General features: G+C 39.1%; 2 protein-coding genes across 2 annotated transcripts; both read right to left on the bottom strand.

Moving 5' to 3' along the window:
* Positions 1-1,885: 1,885 nt before the first annotated feature.
* On the bottom strand, positions 1,886-7,644 carry LOC111587538 (adhesion G protein-coupled receptor E4-like). The gene is made up of 9 exons (XM_055004968.1): positions 7,572-7,644; positions 7,309-7,481; positions 7,012-7,221; positions 6,306-6,509; positions 5,958-6,199; positions 5,251-5,305; positions 4,188-4,259; positions 3,978-4,034; positions 1,886-3,865 (listed from the first exon to the last, which is right to left on the bottom strand). Exons 1-9 carry the CDS (start codon positions 7,642-7,644, stop codon positions 3,800-3,802), a joined length of 1,152 nt encoding a protein of 383 aa, XP_054860943.1. The 3' UTR covers positions 1,886-3,799.
* Positions 7,645-11,392: 3,748 nt separating this feature from the next.
* On the bottom strand, positions 11,393-25,126 carry LOC111587537 (adhesion G protein-coupled receptor E1-like). The gene is made up of 23 exons (XM_023297549.3): positions 25,072-25,126; positions 23,968-24,006; positions 23,512-23,880; positions 22,704-22,835; positions 22,438-22,584; positions 22,221-22,346; positions 20,106-20,249; positions 19,793-19,939; positions 19,571-19,717; positions 19,430-19,467; positions 18,075-18,155; positions 17,850-17,879; positions 17,575-17,737; positions 17,372-17,485; positions 16,938-17,113; positions 16,646-16,852; positions 16,351-16,554; positions 16,003-16,244; positions 14,541-14,607; positions 14,367-14,458; positions 12,416-12,575; positions 12,277-12,342; positions 11,393-11,958 (listed from the first exon to the last, which is right to left on the bottom strand). The coding sequence occupies exons 1-23, from the start codon at positions 25,100-25,102 to the stop codon at positions 11,914-11,916; spliced, it is 2,967 nt and encodes a 988-aa protein (XP_023153317.3). The 5' UTR covers positions 25,103-25,126; the 3' UTR covers positions 11,393-11,913.
* Between the last annotated feature and the right edge of the window lie 2,376 nt (positions 25,127-27,502).

Below are 27,502 nucleotides of genomic sequence, written 5' to 3' on the forward strand. Positions count from 1 at the left end.
GGGATTTGAATGCACTAATGTTCCATTACACAGCGGCATACGTGCATGCAAACTCACAATTACACACACGTTTTTGAATAATAAAAGACGAAACAGATAAAAATTCTGCTTGCGTAAATAGGGCACGCTATCTCACACACACCGGTGGGAATACCAAATCCCTCTGTTGGGGAGTTTATTCAGTCCTCTTGCATCAGAATGCTTGCGCATAAAGCAAATAGAAGAAAAAACCATGATCAGTGTGCTGGCCTGCTGCTGTGTGATTGGTGTAGAACCCAAACTCTGCACATAAGGGGAAGCTCAAGGTGGAAGTAGGAGTTTCACATCTGTTGCTCTGCAGAATAAAGCTTGTTTGCTGTTTTTGGTGATTCTGAAAGTTAACACTTCAAACCAGCAGCAGATCAGGGACCAGGAGGCACATGGATGCTCAGGGCTTTCACACCAGGAGCAGCCTGAGAAACATGAAACCCAAAGCTGTTATAAAACCCAATCAGTTCAAGGTATCATCAGTCATATGCAGCCCTTTGGTAACATCTAGTGGCAAACATGGAAAACTGCACCGACATCGACAGCGTCTCAGTTTGGGATTTGACTTGTATCTTGGCCCTGTCAGGTAACTGATGCAGTTCTTTAGAGGTAAGTTAGAAAACACTGTTAGAGTCATTAATCATGCTGATATGCAGCCTCAACAGTATCGCTGCGTATCGCTGCCAAACATGACAAAATTTTACACCAGCAAGTAAAAAACTGAATTTGGTTAAAAAAAAAAAAAAAAAAAAAAAAAACTAAACTATGACAGATCTCTCAGTATGTGTCTGTGTCACATTACATAATTCCATCTCTGTATCAGTATCATAGACTTGCAGGTAGCTGAATGTGGAGCGTAATCACACTAAGCTGAGTGTTTCTTCCTGTCTTACCTGGAGAGCATCATGTCTCAGCAGCAACTGAAGCAGCAGGACATTAGATTTACTCTGATAATACCATTCAAAAACACTTTAAAAGCCCACAGGAGCTTTATTCTCACATTATTAGCTCTGAATTACACTAGTGTGCACCGTTACTCCTCTATTAAGGAAAAAAAATGATTAAATTACTTTCTACTGCTGGTCACTCAAAAGTGACTTGGAATTAAAGTTCAAGTTATGTGTTTTAACCTTTTATCAACGGGACATTTCATAATCTATAGCTCCAGCTGCTCCAACTGATTGATAAATCCTCATAATCTTCTAAATCGGGGAGGATCAAACGGTGTGATGCATATGTTTCAGCTGCTAGTTGTTTATCATAACTACGACTCTGTCAACTAAATGGCAGTTAGTGGTGCAAATAGAATTGAATAAAATAGCAATAAAAGGTCCAGATACCATACGTTTTAATACAGCAAACTGTGTTTTTATCTGTCCAGCTAAATAAAACAAATGCATAACGTGTCTGTTTTTATTCCTACCTTGTTGAGCACTTTGGATTTTTAAAAGTGCTCAGTAATTAAAGATGATTTTTATCCTTATTCTCCCTTGATCTCTCCAGATGTTTTTGTCTCTTGTATCATCATTGTGAAATGACTCTGTTATTATGTTTACTAGAAATATAAAATATAGTTGTACAGCAACACAAACATGACTACAGTATAACTGTCATTTTATTGGAACATAAATGTACAGTTTAAGGCAATGCTAGGTTGCATATTACACCCAGAACTATGTAAATTAAATGAAGTCATCTGTGCATGACAATGCATCAGCCGCACTGTCATTGTCTTTTTTTGACTAAACTCAAAACCTACTTTGTCACTACAAAAAAAGTAATTTCATCACAGCCAGTCCCATAAAGTTTTAATATTCTGCATCTGCATCTCTGGTGTAAGCAGGATCATGAGCCATAATATACATCATTCATTTATTTTCAGAATTTATGAGAACAGGCAAAGAGCAACACATACAGAAATTCAGATGTTTACCCTAGCAGAACTCTTCGCTCTCAGACTGCAGGCTTACTTGTTGTTCCTAGAATCTCTAAAAGTAGAATGGGAGGCAGAGCCTTCAGTTATCAGGCGCCTCTCCTGTGGAACCAGCTCCCAGTTTGGGTTCGGGAGGGGGACACCCTCTCTATTTTTAAGACCAGGCTTAAAACCTTCCTTTTTGACAAAGCTTATAGTTAGGGCTGACTGGGTGACCCTGACGGGGTGAGCTGGTGTTTTCATTTGCACAACTGACTTCCCCTCTTGACGTCCCTTTAGTTTGCCCCTAGTTATGCTGCTATAGGCCTAGACTGCTGGGGAACCTCTCTTGATGCACTGAGCCCTTCTCTAACTACCTATGTATTTACTATATATACCATTATTGCATTACATTCACTCTGTTTCTTTCTGTGTCCTTTCTCTGAGTGTCCCTGGTCCCAGAGCTGGATGCTGGATGCTTCAGATGTGTGGCTGTGTTTTATGGTCCTTGTGTCCCACCCCCCACCTCTCTATCTCTACCCCTCTATCTGTATCCCTCTATCTCTACCTCTACCCCTCTATCTCTACCTCTCTACTTCTTCTGTCCCTCTCAACCCGCCCGGCCAGCAGCAGATGGTTCCCCCACATTAGAGCCGGGTTCTGCTCGAGGTTTTTTTCCCTGTTAAAAGGGTGTTTTCCTGCCACTGTCGCCTTTTGGCTTGCTCTGGGGTTCAGGCATATGGGTTCTGTAAAGCGTCTCGAGACAATTTGACTGTAATTGGCGCTATATAAATAAAATTGAATTGAATAGATGTCAGCATTAGATATTCCAAAGAAAGTCCCACCAGCTATTGATTAATGTGCATTTCCCAAAAGCAAAACCTTTAAAAGTACACAGATTTTCTATTCCAAGGACACAGGAGATTTAAAAGTGAAGGTGACACATCACTGGTGCTTTCCAAAGATGATAAACAGCAGTAAGCAGTTTTCTCTTCTTGCATACATCCATGTCTTATGGAGATATATTGCAAAATAAATTAGGCTAAACTATGTCAGTGGGGTTTTTATTTTCAATCTCTACAATTAAGCTGAAAAAGTTTCTAAGCCCCATCTGTAGTGTGTGAGGTAAATGATGATGGAAATGACAGAGAACATTTGCCTTGTAAAGTTTAACACACGCCAAAGTGTCCCAGCTGGCAGGTAAATGCAATGCAAATGTTAAGCAGAAGAAACAACTGAGACTTGAATGTTTTTACATTTTAGAGAATCTGTTTTTCTGAGACGGTGGCTGTGTGAGGGTGTGAGCTGTAGCGTGTTGGGGAAAGCTTCCACACCCAAACAAATCAGATGCTCACAAATCTACATTATCTTCACAGCTGTCCTGTAAGACTGTGAGAGCTGCTAATAATATGAGCCTTCAGTGTGTTCTATGTTAATCAGTAATGTACAAGGACTAAAAAAACATAAAAACTCAGATTTGTGAAGTTACACGAGTGACATCTCAAATATAATAAGCAAAATCACAGGAATCGATGCAGTTAACACAATATAAACTGTTGTAATATTATATTGCACAAATAGTAAAACTTAATCTTGTGATGGTTACTGTAGAATTATTACTTTAGCATTCACTGTATTCAAACTCAATTAAAACCATTTAACTTACAACCCTACAAGAGCAAACTAGAACCTCAAGACAATAAAACACACCAGCTGTAGAGGCTCATGTGGATAAACCGTCTACATGCACTAAAGTGGAATTTATTAAAAGCAAAAATGCTAAATTGCTAGAGATGGTTTTGTCTCCTTTCTGTCTCTCCTCTCCCTGTTTTCACCTCATCAGGATTACTCATCATCCTTTCATTTCTCAGTTCTCTGTTCCTTGGGTTTGTCCAAGTCCTCAGAGACTGAAGGTGCATCCTTCTGCTGAAATAAATTTAGAATAAAATCAGTTTGCCTGTGCAATTAAAAACTGCTCGGACTTGATAATGATTAGTAAGATTGCTTGGGATAATGTGTTGGTTTTTCTGAGACTCACCACAATTCTGTCTTCTCTGCAGGAGCACTTCAGCCATTTTCTGTACTCCTCTTGCACCTGGAACACAAAAACAATTCAACAGTTCAGTTCCACAGGAACAAACTAAATGCAGAGCAAAGTTGAAAGGTGCTGCGCCATGCACATCATACTCTAAAAAGTAAATATGATACAGATTTAGTAAGAATTAGAAAGATAAAGATGAAGCACTACCTCCTTATTGAGCAGACAGTGTACGATGTAAAGACAGGTGCCCTGCTGGGAGTTGAGGATGATGAAGAGGACCTGGAAGAAAAGGTTTGTCTGGTACATTTACTCCATTACATTTACTTGAGTAACTTTTTGAAAAAATGTACTTCTGAGAGTAGTTTTACTCTGCCATACTTTTTACTTTTACTTGAGTGGATCTGTGAAGAAGAACCGCTGCTCTTACTCCGTTCCACTGGGCTACACTCGACTCGTTACTTCTTTATTTACCACATTAGAGCTGCTTTATTTTGCCAGAGAGATGCCCCCAGTGGATCGACCACATGACTGTGTTTCACCAATCAGACGAAGCAACAATAATCACGTGACTCCGTCGCCCTGCAGTCACATGACCTCATACGAACTGTAGCGGCACAAACTCTACACACGTAGCAGAGATGGAATGAAAAAAACGGAGACATTTTCGAGACATATGATCTTGCTTCGGAGTCCGACAACATTAGCATAGCATTAGCATGGATGTCTTGTGTCTTCTGTTTACCAACATGGGCGAAGTGAAGCGTGACGTCAGGGTTGGTAGGTCCACGTGATACAGCTGTGTGTGTGTGTGTGTGTGTGTGTGTGGGGGGGGGGGGGGGGGTAACAGCATAAACAGACAGTGTATGAGCATGCTGGATATTTAGTCACTGGAAGTAGTTTGCACTGTTCAAGCATAAAAACGTTCCCTTACTACATTTATTTGTTTCAGAAGCTTTATGTTGTGAAAAACTGAGATTTGGAAATTTGTGTTTCTTGTGCCTTAACTTGTCATTTTGTAAAGATGTTATTTATTTTTGCTATTTTTTATTTTATTATTTGGAAATACCAGAATTTGCACATTATTTTACATTTTTGTCTGTCTGATCACATCATTTCTAAAAAATAAATCAGACATTACAATCAAACAGTTACTCAGTACTTGAGTAGTCTTTTCATCAAGTACTTTTTTACTCTTATTTGAACAGTTTTTTGGATGACTGTTTTTTGCTTCTACTTGAGTGATATTATTTTGAAGTAACGTTACTCTTACTTCAGTGCAATTCTTGGCTACTCTGCCCACCTCTGATGACACCACTGTGGTAGGGCTGATTCACAACAGTGATGATACAGCATACAGAGAGGAGGTCCTGAACGTCACCACCTGATGCTCCCTCAATAACCCCCCACCCCGTTCTCATCCGAGGGGACACTGAGGAGAGGGTCAGTGACTTTAAATTCCTGGGAAAATACATTTCTCAGGGCCTCATATGAGGCACTAATGCCAATGCCCTTGTGAAAAGGGTACAGCAGCATCTGTACTTTTTAAGGTCAGTGAGGAAGGTCAACCTGTCCCAGTAACTGCTGTTGTCCTTTTACAGATGTTCTGTAGAAAGCATCCTCACCCACAACATCATATTGTGGTACATGAGCAGCTCTCAGGATGACATGAAGGCTCTGGAAAGAGTCAGGAAGTCAGCACAGAGCATCTTAGGAGCACAGCTGTCCTCGCTGTCAGACATCTACAACACCTGATGTCTGAGCAGGGCCAGAAGCTGATAGTTCACACTGAAGACACAGCCTGTTCTCACTGTTGTCCTCCGCTTTTTCATTCAATTATCAACAGTGCAATAATATGTTAATCTCTGCCATTTGTTGTTGTCATGCTTGTTCTTCTGCTTGTATTTAATTTTGTTGTACATTGGGTGTTTAATGACAATAAAAAGCTTTTTGTTCTAAGTTACTGTTTGTTCTACTTACACCTTTGCTTCAGTAGCACCATATCCGTCAGAATACACCAGCGCAGAAACGCCCACAATCACAAACGGAACTCCGTAGCCAATCAGGTAGAGCAGTGGCCTGGGGAGACCGTCTCTCTGGATGACCTGCACCTTGGAGAGCCTTCGGACCAGCAGATGAAGCTGCAGGGCCTCCAGCAGCATCCACACAAAGCTGGCAACAACTAAGAAGTGGAGAAGTCCTGCCATGACAGTGCAGGCCAGCTGTAGGGACACAGAAAGGGAATCTTGAAACCAATCAGATCCTTCTCCAAACACCTTCAGCTCAGCTTCATCACACAGATGTTAAAGTGTCTCAGTCTGACTGTACCTCGTCTTCCAGATATCTGTCGTTCCACAGTAGTAGCAGATGAGACGAGCCGAGGTTGAGGCAGAGGTGAAGACGAGCTGTGTTGTTGATTTTGGGGTTCCAGCTGCACAGGAGGAAGGTGAAGATGGCCAACGCAAAGAAGAACAGTCTGACAATCACACACATCCGGTTCAACCACTCTAAGAAATCACTTTGTGGTGGAGGCTGAAAATGCAGAGAGACAGATGTTGATGGACATGATCTTGGGTTTTTCTCATGAGGGACTTTTTGACAAATGTATGTGACTGCTGACACATATTCAGACCCCTTCGCAGCACTGGGTTGGCCAACAAAAGCCTCGTTTTAGATTCTATGGACCATGTTTAAAGGCAGTTCACAACATTTCCCACAAACCGGAAGCATCTGCCATGAAGAATGGAATAAACTGCCCAAATCCAGTTGGGCTGCCAAGGAGGTATCACAAAGGGAATATTTTACAAACTGGGAGGTTACAGTTTTTGATTTTCCTTAAATATGCAAAAGCATGTTTTTAGTGTAAATTAGTGAGGGAATTGCAATTCTATCCTTTATAAATTAGATCTACAACACAATACAGTGTGCAATTAGTGAAGGGTTGAGTGTATAACTCAAAAACAGGAGTTTCAGATCCTCTGCTGTGCCTCTGACCAAAAGGTATTTTTACAGCATAGATAGAAATTGGAAATACCTCCCCAATCTGCATGATGAGGGCAAAGGTAGAAAGGTGAGAGCAGCTGCAAACCGTGTAGTTTTCATCTGAGTATGCAACCCAGCAGCCCTCTACCGACCAACGAAAGGTCTCTCCACCTTCTCCTCCATCATCCTCCAGCCTCTCTTCATCGTTTATGCTTTTGTTGTCCCAGTACACACAGGTGGTAATTCCTGATTCGGGTACTTTCTGCAAAAACCAAGAGAAACAGACTGAATGCATGAAAAGTGTTTTAGATGAACACACAGGAGGACAATCAATATGCTGCAGCTGCACCTTGTGGAAGATGGTGAAGTTGACAGGCTCTGTGAGGTTGGTGTTGATTGTTTTGGGTAATATGGCAGTGAAAACATCGGAAAACATCTCCGTCTTGTTCTCTGATTTGAAGTATTGATGACTAAGAAGGTTTTCCATCCCATTCAGTGTCACAAAGGCAGCAGCTGCAGAACCTGGGGGTGTCCACACCACAAAAGAAAGGAACAAATATTACTTTTTGCTTGGTTGCAGTCATCATCTCTTCTTCCAATCCACTCTCTCACCATTGTTGGTGCTGGCTAAAGCTCCCATGTTGATATCCATGCTCAGGCCTTTGACAGAGAGGTGGGCACCCATGTTGTATTGACTCTCAGGACCAATGGCCAGAAAGTCCAAATCTAAGACGTGGATCAGGATTACTTTACTTTTTATTCGCTGTGATTTTATATACGGCCCATGTAGACCATAATGGAACTTCTCTCACCCACTGTCGAAGTCTTCACTGCTTTTCTGACTTGACTCTCAGTAGGTGGGACCATCGCAGCAACTATGTGGGCTAAGATGACAAGTATGTAACTTCCAGTCTTTCCGTCTCCTTCACTGCCCACAGTTTGTGTCTTGGCACGTTTTCCAATTTCCTGCAGGAATTGAAGTCAGTGGATCAATAAATGCACAAGCAAACAAAATGCAACCATAAAATATGGTAAAAAGTTGGAATTCTGCTGGGTTTTAAGTACCGTGATTGCAGAAAAACAGTTTGCTGCCATCTGCAAAGAAGAGGGAATGGTGTTAGATGAAGCATTATTGCTGTGTGTTACATTACATACAGGAACTGTGTCTTCTGTCTCCACACTGAAAACATACCATGCTGTGATTTGCATTTGTTGCTCAGAGCAAGTTCTTAGCTACATACCACCTCTGGTAAAATGATGGTTGTGTTCTTCAGCTGTTCATCCATAATGTTGAGGAAAGTTCTTTCCTTTGTCTGTGTCTGCAACAAATGTGTGTGTGTTCAGTATTTCTCTACTGTATGCCAACTATCTGATCACTTTAAATTAAAAGGCAAGTACACTCTAACCTTTTCTAATCTCAAAGTCACAATATTTTCATTCCATAGTAGTGAGACTTTTTCATGGAACTAGTTTACTCTAAATCAAGATCCTGAAACAACACTGCTTTTTTGAGAGGAGTCGCATATTTGTTTGGACATTGTGATGTATTACATGAAAATTAGCTTTTTAAAAGACAAATGTCAGTAGATCCTACCTTGTGGGGCTTGATTTCATCTAGAATATCTTCCAGACCTGCCAATAATTTACAAAAATATTGTGTGTGACCTCTTTACATTTTCAATAATATTAACTAGTTAGTTTGACAGTGCTCACTTCTGCAACATGAGACGCCTTTCTCCCAGAAGATTCCAGTTGAGGGGTAGAATCCTTCAGTACAGGAACACTGGCAGGTGCCAGGTACATGAGTACACTCAGCTTTTTTACCACACATGTCGGGAGTCTCACTGCACTCATCTGTATCTGTAGAGGAGAGAACACACAGGGCAGGCTGTTTTTGTGTGTCTTTTGATCTGTATGCTGCACATCTAAATAATACAACCAGTGTATGTTAAACAGTGACTGACAGAACGCACCTGTGCTTGGGTCAGTGACGTTGTTTATATATTAACAGGTCAGTCTATAGCTTACTCTCTTTATGCAAAAAAATGCCATCTGAATTATTTCAGTTAAACTCCATCCAAAGTTGCCACGCATAGTTTTAAATGCCATCAATTAGAAGCTCAAGTTGATACTAAAGCTTGAAGAATTATCATTTTAATATTCACTAATTCTAAACTTTTATCCCCAGAATAGATCTTTTCAGAACCAAAGCAAAACTTCTATCAAAAATACTTGACACTACTTCTACTAAAATTTTCAAAATAGATTTTCCATCAGCTTCCTGTGGTGTAGTCTAAAGAACTACTTTCAGATTATACATCAGGAAACGTTCACACACCAAACATATAAAAACACTAAATTCCTTACTGAGGAGAAGTGACAAAACACAGCAGTGACCAACTCCACGTAGAATTAGTTCATGCAAAAATCAAAAATAATTGACGTATACATTCACTGAGCAACATTTATTACAGATGTGTGCCTCGACTGCAGGTTTTATGAACCAGTGCTGCTCACGTTGCATTATGTCACTTTCTTGTGCCCACTAATGCTTCATCCATGCATATTTCCTTTCCCACTGAGTCTGTTCAGACTAGTTACACTTTGTTGTTCTTCCTTGCTATGACTTTTAAACACTGATCATCCCATTTTATGAAGAGACACAACATATTTACTATGGAAGCTTTCTGCAGCAGTTTGAGATATTTCTTTTTTTTTTTCAAGTTACAACAATGTTTGAATAAACCACTGTTAAAAACTGTTATCCATAGTGGAAATCCAATGGAACCACGATAAATATCAATAGCAATCATTGTGCAATGAAGCATTTTTGTACCATTTAAAACTTAAAATCTTTAACTTTGGGTAAACTGTTTGATGATAATACAAAACAACATTCATTTACAGCTTTTGTTGTCAATTTTTAGAGTCATATTTTTTCTTGATATTAACATCTAATAGCTCTTCACATTTAAAGAGAGTTAAAAAAAAAAAGAAGTTGTTAAATATGGGTCTGTCATGACAGTACTGTCAACTATGCACAAAACTTTGACATCTATACTCCAGTTTGTTGGTTCAGATTGTTTTCCAGACTTTACCACGTATCACTGTGTTGTTTTTCTGGTTGAATTCATTTCAGTAACGAGTCATCTCTAATGCTTTTGGGTGTTGTTCTAATTAAGGTGGAGGCATTAACTGTCTGAAAGTGGACACTTTATGAAATGACATTTATCTTTCCTCCACCAAAACCATGTTAGCACTTCACAAAAGAAAGAAAATCAAAAGAAGTCCCTTAGTTAACAAGTCGAACCAGAAGTTGTAGAGTTTGGCTGATTAATTTAGCGAGGCGGCTGCTGGGAGAGTTTAGGTGCAAGATGTGAGGCAGTCAAATCTATAGAAGACGTATCATATAGAACAAGGTAATGATGAAGTCTTCAGATGGTTGACACTGTTTACCACACTTCTCTGAGGTTTACTACGAACTGTAAGGTGCCGACACACCACTGTGAGTTCGACTCTCGGGTGAGATGGCAGCTTTAGCTGCCTGAAGGATCCATCGTTGGTAGACTTTGATATATAAGGCAATACTTGGACTACTGCCCTCCTACATTTGTTCTCTAACTGCACAGAAAAGTTCTGATCTTTACTCTGTCCATTCACAAGATCATCTGCTCCTTTGTGTTTCATGTCGTACTGAATTTGATGGAATATGTTGCAGAAAGACTGGAAACTAACTGAGTTAATCTCATTGAGTGCTTTTAAATCCAAACTATGAGTTCTTGAGGCCACAACGTGCACTTGTTTTTCATAAGTTGCTTGTAAATTTTATCTTTTTGTTTTTTGCTAGTGTCGCAATTGTGTTTTAACTGTGTAATCTTGTAATTGTGTTTTGTATTTGCTGCTGCCTATCTTGATGTTGTTAATCTCAATGATATTTCTTCTGGTTAAATAAAGGTTAATAAATAATAAAATAAATAGCCTAACCTCTAGCAGCCACAGCACAAGGCTGGATTGTGGTAAACAACAATTTGCAAATGCTTAGCATGAATTTAAAACCATTTGCAAGTTTTATAAGCTTTAGTTAAATTACATTTCCAGAGACTGACAGTGTAAACACAGTAACTAGGCCGAGCCTCAAAGAGGATTTCAGGAGCAAACTTCGTCTGAAGCAGGACCGGCTTATTGTACAGACATGTCCAAAATACAGTTTTGTCTTTATGCAGTTGTGCTTAAACAGTCATCTAAGCTGTCCTCTTCAATGTAAAGATGAGAAGCCTGCACTCTAATTAAAGCTGTTGAAATAATAATAATAATAATAATGATAATAATGCAACATGTTAACAGCTTACCAAGACCTTAACATGTCAAACAGCTTAAAGGTATCTTCAGGGTGTCAAAACCTCAAGTGTTTTTCAGTGAACAACTCTGAAAACTCTGATGCAAGCACGTTTATTGTGGATTTAAAAGAACAAAAAGTCCAGTAGGCAAGGTGCACAAAAAGTACAAACGTATTCACAAAAATACTGCTTATATGTCATGCAAGAAGCTTTATAGTACACAGCGAGTGCACGCAGAGCAATCCTCTTTTACAAGTAACTTAATTCAAGGAAGAACACATGAGAGGTCGATGGAAATGGAAAATAAATCTACAAACGTAACTATTAGTCCTGTCACAAGAGGTAAATAGTTGACATGTAATTGCTGCTGTGAATTCTCTATTAGAAGATTCCTAAAGCCATGTACATATGTGTATAATTTTGCAGTTTAAGTTCCTGGATGATTGAGAAACATGGTCTAAATAACCAACCACAGATAATTATTTAAAGGAAAATAACATCACTGTTTCTAGTGAACATAATCAAAACCAGAAAATGCCACGATGAATAACAGCAGACAGAGCTGAAGGCCACAACAACTAAACAACAATAAGGAACTGCTCCACTCAGCTGGTCTGCTAGTCGGCCTTGTCCACGTCCTCGGAGACAGACGGCACATCTTTCTGTTAAAATACAGCGTTCACATTATTGTATACACTGAACAAGACATTTTAGATGGACTGTAAAGAGTCGAGATTGAAATGTGACACAGCACAGGGAGCAGCATGCAGGGTCAGCTTTAGTTTAGTGTGTTATTGTGCATTATCAGTGTGATAATGATTAGTTTGTCCTGCCTAAGTGAACAGTTTTGTCTGGGCTAAAATAATTAAATAGCAAATAGATTACGGGGGACACTACAAAGATCTAATTCTTTTTAAATGTTTCATGGTTTTTAAAGGGTCTTTGGTATTATACAGTCCTGTTTTCTCAGTAGAACTCACCACTGATCCTCCTTCTCTGGGCTTGTTGAAGGAACAGGTCAGCCATTTGATGTACTCGTCTCTCACCTGGAAAATGCACATTTTTCAGACACATTGGAGCCAAAAACATTAACCCCATCCATTTACATGAAGAGCATACCTCCTTGTTGAGCAGGCAGTGGACGATGAAGAGGAAGGTTCCTTGCTGAGAGTTGAGAACAATGAAGAGAACCTGGAAGAAGAGGTTTGTCTGGTACAGGCCCAGAATCCAGGTACATCCCAGTATAACAAACTGGGCCAGTATCTTGAACACAATCACTCTGTGAACAGAAAGACAGAAAGATTTACCAGATTTGATCAATCATGTGCATAAAGGGTATAAAATAGAAAAATATGAATCATGTGTATAATTTATTAACTACTTATTAGCTAATTTAATTTATTAACCTGCCTGAGGAGAAGAGGTTTGCAGAGTCACTAGCTTCTTTCAAATCACTTCTTAAAAATCACTTTTATAAACTTACGTGAGGTTTACTTTTAGCTTTAATTAGTTTTAGTGTTTTATTCTCTATTATGTCCTGTTTATTTCAGATGTGCTTTCTCATTTTATTTTAATTTTAGCTGCCTGTTTCTTTGGTGTGATGTCATCTTTAATTTATCTAATTTTCTATTTCTTTTTTATTTTAATTCCTAACTTTTAACCTTCAGTTTTATTGTTCAAGAATTAAACTACCTAATTCCTTTGTTCAATTATCCATTTAACTTATTAGCATGTTTACTATTTATTTTATTTGACTGCTCTGATTTGTCTCCTTATGTCTTGCTTGATTATTTCTGTGTTTTGACTGTCAAAGCACCTTGTGTTTTCTAATGTTGCTCTACAAGCAAAATGCTTCCAGAATAAAAGTAGTTAAACTTTACCTACTTTCACCTTCTAAAAAAGAAAAAATAAGTCAAAACTGATGGTCGACTCAAGTTCTCAAGATACAGTAGTAAGTCAAATATTGAAATTCCATACGAAGTAATGAGAGAGTGATTTTTAATTGTGTCTGAGCTACAAGTTCTGACTCCAAACATTTCTGCAATGTGGAACATATTCATTTGTGCTAACGTTTTGATAGAACATGCCCACTTTGGCATATTATATATTTTTTTACATTTCAGAAGCCATTGATCCAAGTCATATGTAGCAGCTTCTGTCAGTGTGTGGTACTTTTAGCAAATTGTCTCATATTTTTTCCCTGGGGACCCAGAGATAAACAACGCAGAGAACTTCTGTTCTATTAGTGGTGAGATAACCTTTAAATCAGTGTAACGGCTGCTGTGAAAAAGGCATATCATCTTTATTTTGGATGTAAAATAAGGGATCAGGACCAGAGTTGGGCACCACGTTATTGTTAGAACACATGTACAACTAATTATTGTCAGTGGCTCCCCAAAAAAAGAAAATCTATGCCTTCTGCAGCTCCAATGGTTTGGTGAGAACCAACAGATCACAGTAATGGTTGCTATTGCTGTATGGTTCCCCCAGTTGCAAACGGAATATCGAGAAAAAAAAATGGACTGTGCAGTATCCAAATATTCTATCAGCTCTGCGCCCTGTACCTCATGGAGAAGAACTACCAGGTCCTGATCCTGATGCCAGGTACAAGAGACAGGCCAAAAAGCACCATGTATAAACTGAATAACTGTTGTTTTAAGTGATGTTTGTATTTTCCTAATATATTTAGATACAATAAGTCATGAGATTTCTTTTGTTCAATCCTTGCCAGGACTTGGACCCTTCAGATATAAGCATTCTTTCAGATTTTTGTACATGTATACACATAATAAAACTTTGTGATTAAATATGTTGGAAACATTAGCTAATCATCAGTTTTATCATTTGTTTTACAGTTCATTTTATCAAAGTATGTAATATTTAGCCATTTTATTTCAGAAGCAGACAATTTCCAGTAATTTGTATACCAGAGTTACATAACTTTTACTTTGAGGAACAATGCTCTTCTGTGTTTCTTTAGTCTCCCCTGCCAAGGGACAGTCTTTGCATGCAAACAAATCAATTCCAGTCATCCTCCTTAGCTATTCATCTAATAAAGTGCATACCACACCTGGTGTCTTTGGACTGAGAGACGTCACTTTTCATGTTGGCCAAAGTGGGTCTCAGACTCCACAAAGTAGCTCCAAACAGGACGCAGTTAAGCTGGTAGAAGAAACACATTTAGATTGAGTTTGGAGGTGACCAATGATCACTTCAAGAAAATAGATATTTTTTTATTACTCACTCCAAGGATAGTTATCACCGGCCCTGTTAAAGCCCAGTTGAAGTGTCTTTTTTCAGACAGCCAGCACCTGCAATTCAAACATGCATGACACAGTATTATCCAGTCCTACACAAGTAATAATTACATTAGCTACATTATACATTAAAGGTGCTATATGTCGGTTCCTGTTGTGGCTCCCCTCATCATCCTCCAGCTGCCTCCACTGAGTCTCTCATGTTGCAGATGATTTCAGCTCCACCAACTTTAACTGCAGTTGGTGACTTTGACTGATTATCTAATAGCAGGTTGACTTCATTGTGTCTCAGTGAGCTTATTGGCATTTCGGCACATGACCTAGTTCTCCATCATTTGCAGGTTCTGTTTGGAGCGGCCCTCCAGTTTGCAGTGAACCTCCTGGAGCTTAGAACAAGGAGTAATATCGACAACATGAGGCCATGATGGTGGAGTTTAAGTCTAACCGCAGGAAAAGAGACTCACTGGAGAGGCAGCTGACTGACATCAGCCTAAAAGTGGGGAACACTGGAAGGGAAAGGCTGGTCAACATAAAATAGTCACATATAGCATCTTCAATGCTGAAGACAATGAAGCAGAGAATCCTGGCAGCATCATAATGGCTTATTCATGGTTTCCTCATCTCGATGCCAATGAAACCGGACGGCATGCATGCACGTGGTTGATGCTACAGTAGGTCCATATACGCCAGTCTGCACACAAACTGTCAAATTACCCTTCATATCAAACACAGAAAAACACACAAGGCTCCTGTGGATGCTTCTAAAAGACTTTGATCTGTAGCGCCATGGTAATGTAGTGTGCTAAAACATAGACAGACAAAGCACAGGATAGCTGCAGAATTCAGAATTTCCCAGTGTTTGGGCTCTGTCAATGGAAAGCATGTAGCTGCAAACAAAAGAACCTTTAGAGCCTAAAAGGTGACTGCTTAGTACCGTTTCAACTCTCTTAATGACAGATAAAAAGGTATGGATCGGCGCCCCTGTAGCTCAACTGGCTGAGCGGATGACCCATAAGCAGGGATTATAGTCCCTGATGCCGTGGCCATGGTCTGAGTCCGACCCATGGCCTTTTACTGCATGTTCTTACCCGACTCTTCACCCATTTCCTGTCTCTTTCTCCACTGTCTACTATAACAAAGGCTAAAAAAAATGGTATGAATCACAGAGAAGCTCTTCGCATCCCCAAAACAAGCCTTTGTTGTGGCACATGTTGGCATGTTTGCGATGCAGTCCCAGTATTGGGCTGCATGTGGACCCTCGTAAACCAAATTTGAGACTTTATGTACCCAGCATAGACACAGATTGCATGAGTTGACTTTAACTGCAACATTTCCAGTTCGATTCCAACCATGAGTCATATGCCTCACTGTCACCCCTCAAACAAATGTTTAAAAACACTAAAAACAACAGAGTGAATCAATCTGTGTGTTCCTGATTGTTCTACATACGCCTTTGCTTCAGTAGCACCATATCCGTCAGAATACACCAGCGCAGAAACGCCCACAATCACAAACGGAACTCCGTAGCCAATCAGGTAGAGCAGCGGCCTGGGGAGACCGTCTCTCTGGATGACCTGCACCTTGGAGAGCCTTCGGACCAGCAGATGAAGCTGCAGGGCCTCCAGCAGCATCCACACAAAGCTGGCAACAACTAAGAAGTGGAGAAGTCCTGCCATGACAGTGCAGGCCAGCTGTAGGGACACAGAAAGGGAATCTTGAAACCAATCAGATCCTTCTCCAAACACCTTCAGCTCAGCTTCATCACACAGATGTTAAAGTGTCTCAGTCTGACTGTACCTCGTCTTCCAGATATCTGTCGTTCCACAGTAGTAGCAGATGAGACGAGCCGAGGTTGAGGCAGAGGTGAAGACGAGCTGTGTTGTTGATTTTGGGGTTCCAGCTGCACAGGAGGAAGGTGAAGATGGCCAACGCAAAGAAGAACAGTCCGACAATCACACACATCCGGTTCAACCACTCTAAGAAATCACTTTGTGGTGGAGGCTGAGAAAACACAACACACAGACATAAACTTAGTGTAATCAACACAGCATTTAACGGTGCAACCAGCAATAGTAAATGTAATCTGTAATACCTCTGCAATCTGCAGAATGAGGGCGAATGTGGAGAGATGAGAGCAGCTGCACACTGTGTAGTTTTCGTTGGTGAATGCAACCCCACAGCCCTCTACTGACCAACGCATGATCTTCTGTTTTGCTGCTTCGCTTCCTTCTCCCAGCCTTTTGTCCTCCCAGTACACACAGGTCACCATACCAGCTTCAGACTCTGCCTGCCTGTTTCTCTAAACCACAGAAACAAAGACTTTCAGATCTGTTGAAAAATGGCCCGACTAGTGTGATCTTAACCCTGGATAAACGAGGCAGCACCTGTCTGTGTTGGATGGTGAAGTTGACCGGCTCGGTGAGGTTGGTGTTGTTCACGGAGGGCAGGATAGCGGTGATGACGTCGGAGTACATCTCTGTCCTGTTTTCTGTTTTAAAGTATGTGTGACTAAGAAGACTCTCCATCCCATCTAATGTCAGGAAGGCGACTGCTGCAGAACCTGAGAATGCCACAAGATGGAGGTGACCAACAACACTTTAAAGTACAAGCAGTGCAGTTTCCACAGAGTAGAGTTCTCAGTTTAAAATGCATATTTCCTACAAAAGACACATCATGTTTGGGCAGGTTATTTGCCATCTTTAAATCAAGAACATGAGAAAAATGCCAATAAGGGTGCAACAATTACCACTATAGCTTTTTCTCTGAACTGTATTCTTTGGTGCTTGTCGTCATTTTTTATAACAAGCTTTTTCCTCACCGTTATTGTTTTTGGCCAGACCATCCAGGTTGATCTCCATCGTGTTTCCTTTGGCTGACAGAGAAGACCTCTCCACAGAATCGCTCCCAGGCCCGGTAGTTTCAAGACTTAAATCTAACACACAGATTAGTTTCAGCAGCTTCATCTCATGGTGAACCAGAACACACAGAGTGAATATCTCCAGTAAACCAAGGTGAACATACCCAGAGTTGAACTCCTTATGTTGGTCTTGTTGAGCTTCTGACCCGGCTGAACCATCGCAGCAACTAAACGGTCAGAGAGGCCCAGAATCACGCTGCCGGTCTCTCCATCTCCTTCGCTACTCACCGTGATCGACTTGGCTAGTGGTCCAACACCTGACACTTCCTTCAACAGGTACAAACATCAGAGATAAATAAGTGACCCGGCTGACGATGAAAACAGAAAGTAGGATAAATATCATCATGGTGACGGAGCTTTTATATGGAACAACACGTACCATCGATGCCGACAAGCTGTTTGCCACAGTCTGCAGAGAAACAGGAAGAAAGAAAATACTGTCACAGTTTAATCTAATGATGTTTTTGTAAAAATAGCTCTGCACACTTTAAGAAACGACCATAACTAAGTGAAATGACAAGACTTGTAGCAGATTTATATTTCTGCTTCCCTACCATGAAGTAAAATCTACTTTTATTTTGTTTCTGTTGTGTTTTCTACTGACCGGGCCTGGCACCATGATGCCTTCGTTGTCTATCAGTTGCTGCTCCATGTGGCCCAGAAAAGCTCTTTGTTTCGTCTCTCCCTGCAGCAGATACAGAAACCAAACCTCAGACGACAGCAGCTGGACTATAGGATGGACAGTTTATTAAATATGCTTTATTTGTTTGGAGGTAAGTGAGAAAATGACTTTTCACATCTGTGCAGCAGCTGATTTACTCAGTTTAGTGTGAAGATAAGAAACAGGGCATCAGGTAGTCTGGCTCTGAACAAAAACTAACAAATCAACCTACCAGAAATTCTGACATCCAGTACTTGTTTTGGTTATTAAACTACACTAACATGTAAAAGTTTTTCCTCTAACTCCTGGCAAGGAGGCATGTATATATATATATATGCATATTTCACAAGATGTCAAACTTGTTAAACAAGTCTGCTCCCATTGCTGAGTGTATTGGTTCCCTGGTTTAGTGTGTCGCTGTGTTGAATGCTCGCTACAGGCTTTATACCGACTGAAATCACCAAGAGCACAAAGACGCTGCAACTAGAAACATTTGTGCATCCAATTAAGAGATTCTTTGGAGTATGGGTTATTTTTTTCAGCGTTTGTTGTTGTTGTTGTTTTTGGACAATATCTTTCACATTCCATGAGTTTAATTTATATTTCTGCAATGAATCTATGCTGTAGGTACGACTCAAGATTCAACATTTTCAGAATGTACTTTTTTGCATTAAAACAAAGTAAACATCAAGAGTTGTGGTTATTTATAGGTTATTATGCTGTGGTTTTACTAGTCTGGAACACTGGAGATCAAACTGGGCTGAATGTGGACCTGAACTAAGATGAGTTGGACACCCATGTCTTAGATGCTCGATCTAGCTTCTTGTCTTTTAATGCACTTTTATGATCTGAATGACTACTTTTATGTTTTATTTCTATGATTTTAACGTTTGTCTACCTTTAAATTATTTTTCCGAACGTATTTATTTGTCGTTGTAAAGCCCCTAGATTTGCCTCATGTATGAATTGTTCTCTACAAATAAACTTCTCTAAACCTTGCAAATGGACAGGATAGAGAAGAAAACAGGAACTCACAGACTCAAGCACTACGACTCAGTTCAGTCTGTTTAGTGCTTTAGGGCCTTTGCCATGATCTGCTCAGTTCCAGCCTCCATTTTTAAAAGTACACAAAGAAACTGGCACAGAAACCCATCTATAACTAGCATTTTGATGGTAAATACTCCACCACACAACAATAAACACTCCCATTGGAGCAGGCCACTGCATAGACTCCATACCAGAATATAAATCCAGCTGTTTACTGTTTGCAAATGTTGGATTATTGATGCAAACTTTACCTCTTTGGGTGTTATCTCATTTAGAATGTCCTGAAGGTCTGTTGAATTAGAGAATAAAGAAAAGCTGTAAAAATGTACAGATCATTTGACACATCAGAGTATTACTGTGTAAGTGGTATCTACTTTGCATTCTAAGCTCACTTTCACAGAACGACGTGCCCAAAATCCACAAAATTCCCGTTGAAGGGAAGAATCCTTCAGGACAGGAACAGTAAAAGGTGCCCGGTACATTAGTGCATATGGTCTGTCTGCCACATATTCCAGGTGTCTCAAAGCACTCGTCTATATCTGTAGAGAGAGAAACATTAACAACATACCAGCAAAACATTCGACAGTAAAGTCATAGGTGGCATTAATGATCACCTGTGCATGAGTTAGCATAGCTGGCTATCACGCTGGGGTTGTTGAGCCGATAACCGCTGAGGCAGGTGCACGTGTAAGATCCAATTGTGTTTGTGCAGTTGGCGTTAGGACCACAGATGGCGTCGTGTTTGACACATTCATCGATATCTACCGAATACACAGATAGCAAACACTGTTTTCCATGATGCTGAAAACCTGCACTGCACCTCCATCCTCTGTGTACACAACACCTTGGTTTGCTTAACATGGGAAGGAAATGAATGTGGAGCGACCGCTGGGTCCTCGATGCCAGATAAGGTCTCAGTGCAAATACCGAGGCAGATGTTGGTCTCGCTGGGGTCCTGCTCTGGATCCGTCGGTTCATATCCTATTTCACAGGCGCACTCATAAGTTCCAGGCGTGTTGGTGCAGACAGAATCAGGACCACAGACGGTGGAGTTGAAACACTCGTCGATGTCTGAGGGAGGAACGGTTAGCATGGTTAGCAGGAAAGTTTGAATACGGGCAAAAATGTTAGCACATTGGTAAGATTTCACTCTAAAATCTACCCAAAAATTCCTGTCAACCGCATATTTCTGCTCTCTGTGTTGTTGTGATTGTTCATTCTTATCTATCCAACGCTCTGTTTTTGTTTAGTCGAATAGTGCAATATAATGGCTATGAGTCTCTTAAAATGGAATTATACTATTATATTGACATTATTTAACAAAATATACTGCTGGGAATTACAATAAAAACTAACAATTGGCTGATGACACCTTTATGAGGTTATATAATTGAAATCACGGCCCTATAAAAACCCAGAGCATGTTTTTTTTTGTAACACTGGGAGTGTGTGACTGACACGTTTTAAACAGTCCATCCAAACCACAGTGCTGCCGTTGATTCTGTCGCCTTCATTTGTCTGATTTATTCCCTCTTCAAACGAAATGACCACAAGTATGATGATACACATTCATACACGTTTACTGAATAAACCTCAGTAATTTACAGTCAACACAATAAACGTGCTGCTGTCTTAACCTTCACATCCTTCTGGGACCTCAGGTGTTCATTGTATTAACTGCTATTCAGAATTTTACAGCATCATGTGCTGCCACTTTACAAAACATTTCAGCATCCTTGCCACTTAAATGTAGTCAGTGCATCTCCAGCTGCACCAAACACGTGTTTTAAGAACTCAGAAAAACTCAACTGAATCATGAGCCAAAAGCTTGCTTCCATATTAGTGTTTTTTTCTTTCCCCCTTGCTGGAAAACATAACGACATACGGATCATTCCAGAGCTGGAGGACCTTCTACGTCCCATCCATCAAATTTCCAATAATCCGTGTAGAAAATACTAAAACATGCAGTAGTTGTGTAAATGTTCTTGTCCTGAGACCAAATCTGAAAAAACTAGGAGAAAAGAATGTGTGAAAATATTTTTAAAATACCAAATAAGTCTGGAGTTCCCCTAAAATGACATTTTTCTCTTGTCCCACCCTCTGATGACCAAATTGAATCTCTCATTAAACAGTTAGAATCTAATTTAAATCTCCTTTTTGTTGTTTGTTTTTTTTATTGATGTCTCTTGTAATTGTGGGAACATTTAAATCTACATAATATTTTAAATGATAATTATTATACATGGAACGTGTCCCACATGTTAGCAGAACCTGTTGATGATGTTTTTGTGGTTTTGTGTTTCGTTTTTGTAATTTTGTGTCTAGTTTTTATCTTTTTCTGTCTTGTGTTTGTCACTTTCTGTCTTGGTTTTGTTGTTTTGTATCTAATTTTTGTCTTTTGTGTCTCATTTTTGTCATTTTATGTCTTGTTTCTGTTGTTTTATGTATTGTTTTTGTCCTTTTCTCTCCTGTTTTTGTCCTTTTCAGTCTTGTTTTTGTCATTTTGTGTCTTGTTTCTGTCATTTTGTGTCTTGTTTTTGTCGTTTCCATCATCCATCAGTGTTCCTATAGAATGTGTAGAGCAAAGCTATGTCCTCTCTTCTATTTTTCATCTTTTCATCACATTGTCAGCCTTGATTGAATGTCTCACTCTACCTCATATTATCAGGATCAGACTAATTCTTTGGACTGTTTTCCATCAGTCAGTTTGTCCTCTTGGTCAGCAGTAACAGCAGCTAAATATCTAGCTTCTACTGCTGAGAAAAAGATCACATTAGCATGGATTAGCAACCCTGTTACTGTGATTAGAGTAGGGTTAGCAAACAACACAGAAAACATGGAATAAAAATGCTACCATTGATGTGGAAGCTGAGCCACTCAATACCTATTATTGATGAATATGGAGCAGAAAACTGTAAAAGAGAAGTTTTATTTTTCAAACATTTAGAAACCCAAATGTCCTCCAGTTCTGGAATGACCCTTATGATCCATAGTGATATTACTGCAGCTTTAGATGCTAAAAATAAAAATATGTTAACAGACCTTGGCAAACAGGAACTGCGTCAGCGTCATTGAGAAAGCCGTCATTGCAGTCACAGCTGAAACTTCCTGCTGAGTTCAGACAGGTTCCGTATTCACCACAGATGTTGTTGAGACACTCGTCAATATCTGAAAAAACAAACAAATTTTCCTGATTTGAACACAGCAATGTAACTGCAGCATAAGAAAGATCATCCTGAGGCTTTTTTAAAACCTCTACCTTCACACGGGTTGGTGCCTGTGGGTGGTAGTGCTGGATCCTGGGCCTCGAATCCGTCCAGACAGGTGCAGAAGAACGCTCCCATGGTGTTGTTGCATGTAGAATGAGAACCACAGATCCCTGCTGTCGTCGTACACTCATCTATGTCTTTGAACAAACGTTACAGATGGGAGTTTAAGGTGGGAAACACAATACTTGTTCACCAAATGCAGACCATCAGGATGAAGCTTCTCAGTGTAATTCCAAGGTGAGCTGAATTTATTTACCAAGGCAGCCGTATGAATCCGGTGTCGGCAGGTTTTGTGGGATCATTTCAAATCCATCAGAACAAATACAACCTCCTGAATCCGAGCACTCAGCATGCAGTCCACAGGAGTCGGACGTACACTCATGATGATCTTAACAGAGACAACACACATAAACAAACAAATAACATGCATTATGGAGGATGAATTACCAGGGGTGTCCAACATGCGGCCTGTGGACCAAAACCAGTCCTCCAGAGGGTCTAATCCGGTCCTCAAAGTGTAAAAATTCCAGAGGAGACATTAACTGCAGATTGTAAATTAGTAAAACTATAAATTTAAAATAATTTCTAGACCATGACAAATTGTTTTGATCATAAAATAAAATACTAGATTGTTCATTGTTCTTTTGGCATTTTGTGTCTCATTTTTGTAATATTTTGTCTTGTTTTTATTGATTTTTGTCTTTTTTGTCTTTTTTTGTTGTTTTGATCATAAAGTAGATCCTATATCATTCAGTTCCAGATGACTGAATGGTTTGTGTCTTTGTAGACACTCTGTGATCTGGAAGTTGTAATGTGGAAATGATAAACTGAGGAATAAAATCATTGAAATTTAATTTATTTTTCTTCAGAAATTTCAGGTTCGTGATGTGTTGTAAAAAGATAATTCCTTAAATGTGAACATTTTCAGAACTTACGTTTTTGCACTAAAACAAAGGAAACATTTGGAGTTGTGGTTATTTATAGGTTATTAAGCTGTGATTTTGACACCCCTGATCTACAGTGAAGTAGAAAGCAAAGGATGATGCTGTGGGATCATTGCTTACATGTTGCATGAACCAAACTGGAATGTGGATGCTGTAATGGTTTGTAAATGTAGAATCCTCCAGGACAAAGCACCGACTGCATCCTAATACTATAATGTTGGCAGGTACTAATATCACCGTAGGCCGTTCCCTCTGCTACAGTCTCAGATTCATTTGTTGGATATGTAAATTGAAAATGAGTGGTGTAATGGCCACCAGCACGAGTGCCTGTCAAGCATGCTGTAATAATTCTGTCTCCACCGATGCCTGTGAATCGCCACCACTTCCCAACGAGATGCGCATCATCCTTTGGGAAACCAGAGAAAGAAGACGATGTGTACAGTTTATTCCGCCACGGCTCAGTTATGTTTGTGTAGTTGTCGCAAGAACCTGCAGAGAAGAGCAAAAAAATGTATTCAGTATCAGAAATAGTGATTAATTTATTGGTATTTCACTGCTGTTAATCATCATCCATACCAGGGGGGAAAACACAATGGGCACAGGTGAAGAGTGAACCTATATGGAACAAAAAACACTTATTATTTACAAGATTGGTTAAGAAAGAATGTATTTAATTTACAAAACAACTCAATTTTAATGCCTTCTTTGAAAGTATTCTCACATAAGAGGAAAAGGATTAACCCTCCTGTTATCGTTGAAGTCAATCTGACCCCTTTTAATGTTCAACGCCTCTAAATAAATCATTGAATTCATTTTTTTCTTCATATTTAATGACTTTTCCTAATTTAATGGGGACAGCTGTGTAAACATAATAAAATTAAACGTGATGATATGTTTTTAATGTCCTGTACATATGTTGTACACATCAGTGTTTGTTGTTTTTAGTTAGAAAACATAGAAGAAACATCAACATTTTACACAGTTTAGTTTGGGTTGTTATGGATGATACTGAGGTCACCATAACATGCTATTTTATAATCTTCAAAAAACTTTAGGGCACTAAATTTTTTGAAATTGTGGTACATAATACATGTTACTATTCTTGATAACAGAAATAGTTTTTCATTCCAAATGTTATAGAGAATAAAAATATGTACCTTGAAATAATATAAAGCCATTAAATCACTAAAAAAGAGATCTCTGTCCAACGTAAGGTCAGTCAGTGAGATTTTATTGTGATCTGGTGGGGGGGTGTTCTATTGAAAGGGCTACTTAGGTAGTCAACAAACAGACATAAAGAACCTGACACATAAACCTGGAGGTTTAAATTGCTGGAGTTAAATTAACTCCAAGGATAAAAGATGTTAGTAAATTTGAAGGTAATAAGAGGGTTTAACAGAAAAACATTGTGGAATTTAAACAGAAATAAATTTGTAAAAGGTGTGTAAAATGTATTTATAACAACATGTTACACTTTTTCATACCTGTCTATATCAGATGTGGTGAAAAAAGTTAAACTTCTGTGACACTGCAGGCAGGTTCAGATGATAAACAAACATTTTAGAGTGCTGTGTGGCTTCAGCAGCGATAAAACACACTGAAGCTATCCGCTCTCCTCACTAATCTATTTTATTGAACTGATTAAATTTTATCCACTGTGCAAAAGAGGAATTAACTCACCCAGGAGAAGTGAAAAGGCAAAGCAGTTCATGTTGGATGTCCGGATCTACTTCACAAGTCACCTGTCATCACTCCTTAAGCCGTGTATTTGTACATTTTGATCATTTGCACACCATCCAAAAACTGTTTTCACAAGGTTTGGCATCAATGCAAAAAACTATGCAAATAGAGTTTCTGTGATGTTAAAACTTTAAGATGAATGAAGCTCACATCTAAACATGCAGGAGGATTCTTTGTGGATCATTGATGGTTTCAACAGAGGGAAACTAAATAAACACTATTCATGGAAACATTTAGAAAACAACTGGCTGTTGTCCGGAATGTCCATTATTTCATCAGGATTACATCTTTAACTACGTCTCCTTCAATAATTAGAACCTGTGCATCCATTCAACCTGAGATTCTTTTGCTTAAGTAATTGAATAGAATAGAACAGAATAGAACAGAATAGAATAGAATTTCATCATAAACTGATACATAAAAGACACAAATCGGTGCATAAAAATTCATCAGAATGCAGGATCAGTGAAAGTAATTAGCAGGGGAGTTGGAAACATTCAGTAATAGTTTGCTGAAGGGAATAAAGGGCTCTAGCTTGAGGTCAGGTTCAAGTTAAATCTAAAGGTGCATTTTACCAAAAAATTATTCCACCAAGGTTTATGTTCATATGAAGATCATCCAAGGTTTATAATTTGAAGTTAGAAGATTTAAATGTTAAAATATGAGTGAGGTAGTTTAAAGAGTAAAACTTTACAAATAAATTGTATCGGATGGTTATTTCTTCTTCTCTGTAGCTCAGTCCATTCATCCTTATGTTACAGAGAACAGTGATGAGAATGAAATTTGTCATTAATGATCAAATTTGAAGCTCAATGATAAACAAGATTTACCTGCTGAAGTACCCACTGGGGACATACAGCACAGGATATCTCCGTACAGTTTTGTCGGTTTGACATGAGCAGACAGCCTTAATCTCAGCCTGTATATTAGAAACAAAGCTTTACGTTTAATGTTTGAATGTTGAATGTTAAATGCCAGCCTGCTGCCCAGTGAAATGTTAAATGTGCACCTGGAGAAACTCTCTCAAAACATAATGTTGTTGGGATATTTAAGGTCCAAATGTGGGGTTTTTTGTCATGAACAGTTTTAAATGTGTCATAGTTTGCTGAGTTTAAAAAGTATAACAGAAAAACAAACCATGTGGTCTATGGGATCAAATATGCCAATCTGTTACAAATAGCCTGAATACAAAATCCATCGTCTTTTATAAATACTACAGGACATTTACAATTGTAAATAAATTTGTTAAAATTCCTGCAAACATAAGCAACACACTCAAGTCTTCCTGGTTTGTTTGTGTTTTAGTGTCAAAGCTGCAGTCAGATCATGGAAGAACACCGAAAAATTAGTTTAAAGAGATCATTTCCGAATGATGTATTTATGTAAATAACTGAATAAGTGGTAAAATTATATCGGCTGCCAGAGGATGTTTTCGGACAGCAACAGGAGAATCTGACAAGTGGAAAGTAAACATAGGAGACAACTGATGTGATCAGCTGTTTCCCTCAGTTGTTTTTAAGGTCACATTATACATGGAGTTAATGTTTGTTCTCTGCATTTAATATCATCGGTGTTTTCTGCAATCTGTTGGTCTAAATGAATGATTTCAACACTGCATTTACAATCCATACTGACATCAGTGCAGACAGCTGAGCATTTCTGTAAATATCAGGCTATTTACAGCAGTAATATCAGAATTTGAAGCAGCTGTTTTGTTGTTGATATTTATTGTGATTTTTTTATACATATAATGGGAACAGAGTATATAATTATACAAATGGAAAAACATCTAATTTTTTTCTTTCACAATTGTGGTCTTTGGGAGTTTTTAAATAGTTATTAAGCTCCACACACAAAGATTGGAGGAAACAGCGCGCTGCTAGTGATGGCTGATCGAGGCTTTGTTGAAGCTTCGACACTTCATTCAAAACATGGTTCATTACTCGAGGCCTCAATGACACACAGTGCTCGAGTAGGACATCTAGTGGTCAATAATATGAAGTGCAATCAAGACGTGGTCGTTGGTTCATGGATTGTTTTGGATTTGATTCGCCATGCACACATTCCTGTTTGACTACACTAGATGATTGTATGGGTTGTAGTGGACACAAAAATAATATTACTAGTAATAATAATGACAATAACTATTGAAGAGCACGTTTCTTATTTCCCATGTTTGTCTGTATCCCTATATACTCTTTGCTTATATTCTGTGTTATGAAACATTTAAACGGTGCTGCTACATTCATGAGATGCTCTACAAATACAGACTGATGTCATTTTCACATGGGGCTGGTGCAAATAAAGATTTTATGGATTATTATGGATTTTGGCAAAGTATGTCTTGGGGTTTATTGGTAAAGAGGTCAGT

This window comes from Amphiprion ocellaris, chromosome 19 (genome assembly GCF_022539595.1).
Source record: "Amphiprion ocellaris isolate individual 3 ecotype Okinawa chromosome 19, ASM2253959v1, whole genome shotgun sequence".
NCBI classification, from domain to species: Eukaryota; Metazoa; Chordata; class Actinopteri; family Pomacentridae; genus Amphiprion; species Amphiprion ocellaris.